At 32.7% G+C, this 4340-nt stretch overlaps 1 pseudogene across 1 annotated transcript; it reads left to right on the top strand.

Moving 5' to 3' along the window:
• Positions 1 to 556: 556 nt before the first annotated feature.
• PGSY75_0037700 (EMP1-like protein, putative) lies at positions 557 to 3601 on the top strand (annotated as a pseudogene; the record flags this gene model as incomplete). Its single annotated transcript has 1 exon — positions 557 to 3601. A coding segment is annotated over one exon (3045 nt).
• Positions 3602 to 4340: the final 739 nt, after the last annotated feature.

Raw genomic sequence — 4340 nt, 5'->3', positions numbered from 1 at the left:
ATTAATTATTTATTATTATTTTTTATCGAATATCTTATAAAAAATAAAATAAAATAAATCTTAATAATAACAATAAAACGTATAGTCATATTACCATTAATATTAATATTAAGAAAAATAATATTATAATCATAAATAATATAATCTATTACAAAAATTCAAAAATAATATATATATATAAAAAACACTCACAAAAAAACCACAAATAATACCATAATAATATTAATAAAAATGGCAAAACCATATAAAATTCATAAATATTTTATATATTTCAAATGTAAAAGATAGAATATATATATGTAGGTATTTTTTCCCACTATATATTTAAAGTTTTACCACTACATTTAAGGTTTTATCACTATATATTTAAGGTTTTACCACTACATTTAACACATATGTCACTATATTTGCCACATATATGTATGTATATGTGTTTTTTACCACTATATATATATATAGGTGTAATATATATATATATATATATATTTATATATATATATATGTCACTATATATATATATATATATATATATATATATATATAATGTATAATCACCATGGCAACAACATGTAGTGGCGGCGGTAAAGGTGGTGTCACCGCGGAAGTGAAAACTATTGCCACACAGATACAGACGCAGGTTAATACGGAAGCAACTACTGGTGGTGGTAATGTTGATGAACATGGTGAGAGTAAGTTGAAAGCATCATTAAAAGCAGCACGATTTGGAAATAGTCTGAATGGAAGTGGACTGGAGGATGACGAGATTTGCAAACTTAATATACAAACACATACCAATGATAAACGTACATATGATGATAAAGCAGATGGTAGTGATACTAGTAAGCATAGTGGCCCCTGCACAGGGAAAGGAAAAGACATATTTAATATAGGAGTAAGGTGGACAACTGATGACGATAAAGTTGATACAAACCATAAAGGTGTATTGTTACCACCTAGAAGAAAAAATATGTGCACTTCCAATTTAGAAAATTTACAAACTAGTAACCAAGGACTTAAACTTTTTAGTTTTGCTACCCACTCATTATTAGCAGATGTATTACTAGCAGCAAAAGAAGAGGCTCAAAAAATAATAGAACAATATAAAGAAAAGAATAAAGAAAATGGCAAAGATATTCTACAAGACCCAAAACATAAAGAATGTATATGTAATGCCATAAAATCTAGTTTTGCAGATCTAGGAGATATTATTCGAGGAAGAGACTTATGGAGCAACGAAAGTGGTAATAAGAATATACAAGAAAATTTGAAAACAATATTTGAACAAATTAAAAAAACTGTTAATCAAGGTGTCAACACATATAATAAGGACACCCCAGATCATACCATGTTACGTAACCACTGGTGGGAAGCAAACCGAAAATCAGTGTGGAAAGCCATGACAACATGTGGGGACGCCGCAAAGATCGAATGTAATAAACGTGGTGCTGGGAGTACTGGGAGTACTGGGAGTACTGGTTATCGTTCTCAACGTGGTCATTCGCGCGGTCGTAATCAAAATAGTCGTCGTGTTACTAGTAGTGGTGGTCTTAGTACATCCAGTAGTGTTAGTGTCCCACATGACGACTACATCCCGCAACGTCTACGATGGTTAACCGAATGGGCCGAAAACTACTGTCGGGCACAGGCGAAGGAGTATAACGAGTTGGTGAGTAAGTGTGGGACATGTAAAACGAAAAATGGAAACTGTGACAGCGAATGTCAAGGATGTAAAGAGAAGTGTAAAGAATATAAACAATTTATTACAAATTGGAAAGCTGATTGGGATGAACAAAAAAAACAATACGAAACATATTACCAGGAAGCACAAAAAAATAATGGTAAGGATGGTAAGGATGAAAATCTAAAATATCTATACCAGTTTTTAAACGAATTACACACACGAAACCAAGCCACTGGTAGTGTATATGGTAGTGCCGGCGGGTACATAAAACAGGAACTATCAACAAAAAACGGTTGTGAGGGGCAGAACGAATTCTGTAGTGAGAGTGACAAAAAATATGCGTTCCAACCGACACCAGACGGTTACCAACAGGCGTGCCAGTGTACAAAACCTGTACCACCGGTACCACTACCCACGTGTACCGACAATAAAATTTTGGATGCGGCACGAAATATACACCACTATGCAGAAGCGGAGTGGAAAAGTCGTGATAGTGGTGGTAGTAAGGGTACTGAGAGTAAATTAAAAGGAAAGGCACATCTAGGTCAATATAAGCATAATAAAAACGGCGATGTAAATGAATTGCAGAATGATATATGTAAAATAACGATTGATCATTCTAATGATAAACGCGAAAAAGGTACTGGTACTAACCAATATCATGGCCCATGTAGTGGAAAAGGAACAGGCAGGTTTGTCATAGGAGAAAAGTGGAAACCTGGTGGCGACACGAATATGCGTAGTGGATATGGTGACGTATTGTTACCTCCTAGACGTCAACATATGTGCACCTCCAACTTGGAAAACCTGGACACAGGTTTCACGGGTCTCACTGGTACTGATGTTAACCACAGTTTTCTTGGCGATGTTTTACTTGCTGCCAAAACTGAAGCAGAAAAAATAAAGGAACTATATGACCAAAATGGTGCCGCTAGTGATGATGCCACTAAATGCCGTGCCATAACAGCAAGTTTTGCAGATATTGGGGATATAATAAGAGGTACGGACATATGGGAAGATCGTGATCAGAAAAAACTACAGGGGTATTTGAAAGAAATATTTAAAAAAATTAAAGACCAAGTTGATAGTGGAAACAAAAATTATGCTAGTGATAACGACCAAACCCAACCCCCATACAAAACATTACGTGAAGATTGGTGGACCGCTAACCGCGACAAAGTGTGGGAAGCGATGAAATGTAGTGGCATGACCACATGTAGTGATGGTGACACACCTGTGGATGATTATGTACCGCAAACGTTGAGATGGTTAGATGAGTGGAGTCACCAATTTTGTGTCGAACGCAAAAAATTAGCAGACGAGGTGGTAACTAAATGTGGAAAATGTAAAGATGCCTCAGATGAATACCACAAAAACAATAGTGTGGATAAAAATACTAGTGGTAGTAGTACTGGCACAAGTGGTGCTGATGGCAAAAATTGTGATACCACAAATGGTGGTGGTAACAATAGTGGTGATGCCGATTGTGCTCAGTGTAAAACTGCGTGCGATGCCTGCAAACAAGCATGTACTGCATACACACAATTTGTGGAAGGAAATAGTGGTAATAATAAGTGGCGCGACCAGTGGAAAAATATGAACGATAGGTACACACAATTGATGACAACAGCAAAGGATAAAATTGAAGAATATCATAAAGACCAACAAAAACAAGCAAAATCACAAACTCCTAGTGTTATTATCCCTCCATATATGACTCCATGTGGTAACAATAGTGGTAGTAACAGTGTTAATAGTGGTGATAACCTGTGTGTCAAAAATGACATCGACTCCTTTTTCCAAAATTTACACGAAAGTGGTACTACCACCCTTAGTAGTTATATAAATAATATGTCACACGATACGAATTGTGGTGGCGACAAACACGTGGTTGCCACTAATATGTGGTTATATATATAAGTGGTATCACATATACATATATATATATATATATATATACCTACCACAACATATACGTGGTTACATATACATGTGGTGATTACCACCACAAAATGTATATATCTATACACCCACACATAAAAAAAAATATGTATATAGATATATATACCAACATAAATATATATATAGATATATATACACATAAATATATATGTATATATATCTATGTTGGATATATATATATATAGAAATATGAATGCATATATATACGCTTATATGTATATATAATGTGTATATATATGCGTTTATATTTCTATATTTCTATATATATGTAGAATATAGATATATATATTTATATATTTATGTGTGTGTATATTTATATATATTTTTTTTGTGTGGGTATAGATATATATATATATTTTTTTTGTGTGGGTATAGATATATATATTTGTGGGTTTTTTTTATATATTTGTGGTTATATATATATATATATATATATATATATATATGAAATGTGAAGTAGATAAATTTGATTTTGATATTTTGATATTTTGATTTTAGTAGGTTTTAATATATTGATTTTGATATTTTGATTTTGAGGTTTTGATGTTTTGATGTTTTGTTTTTTATGTTTTGGATTTTTATGTTTTGGATTTTTATGTTTTGGATTTTTATGTTTTGGATTTTTATGTTTTGGATTTTTATGTTTTGGATTTTTATGTTTTGGATTTTTATGTTTTGGATTTTTATGTTTTGGATT

This window comes from Plasmodium gaboni (assembly GCF_001602025.1).
Source record: "Plasmodium gaboni strain SY75 chromosome Unknown, whole genome shotgun sequence".
Taxonomy (NCBI): domain Eukaryota; phylum Apicomplexa; class Aconoidasida; order Haemosporida; family Plasmodiidae; genus Plasmodium; species Plasmodium gaboni.
The sequence above is the reverse complement of the archived record's forward strand: the minus strand, read 5'-3'. Positions and strand labels throughout refer to the sequence as shown.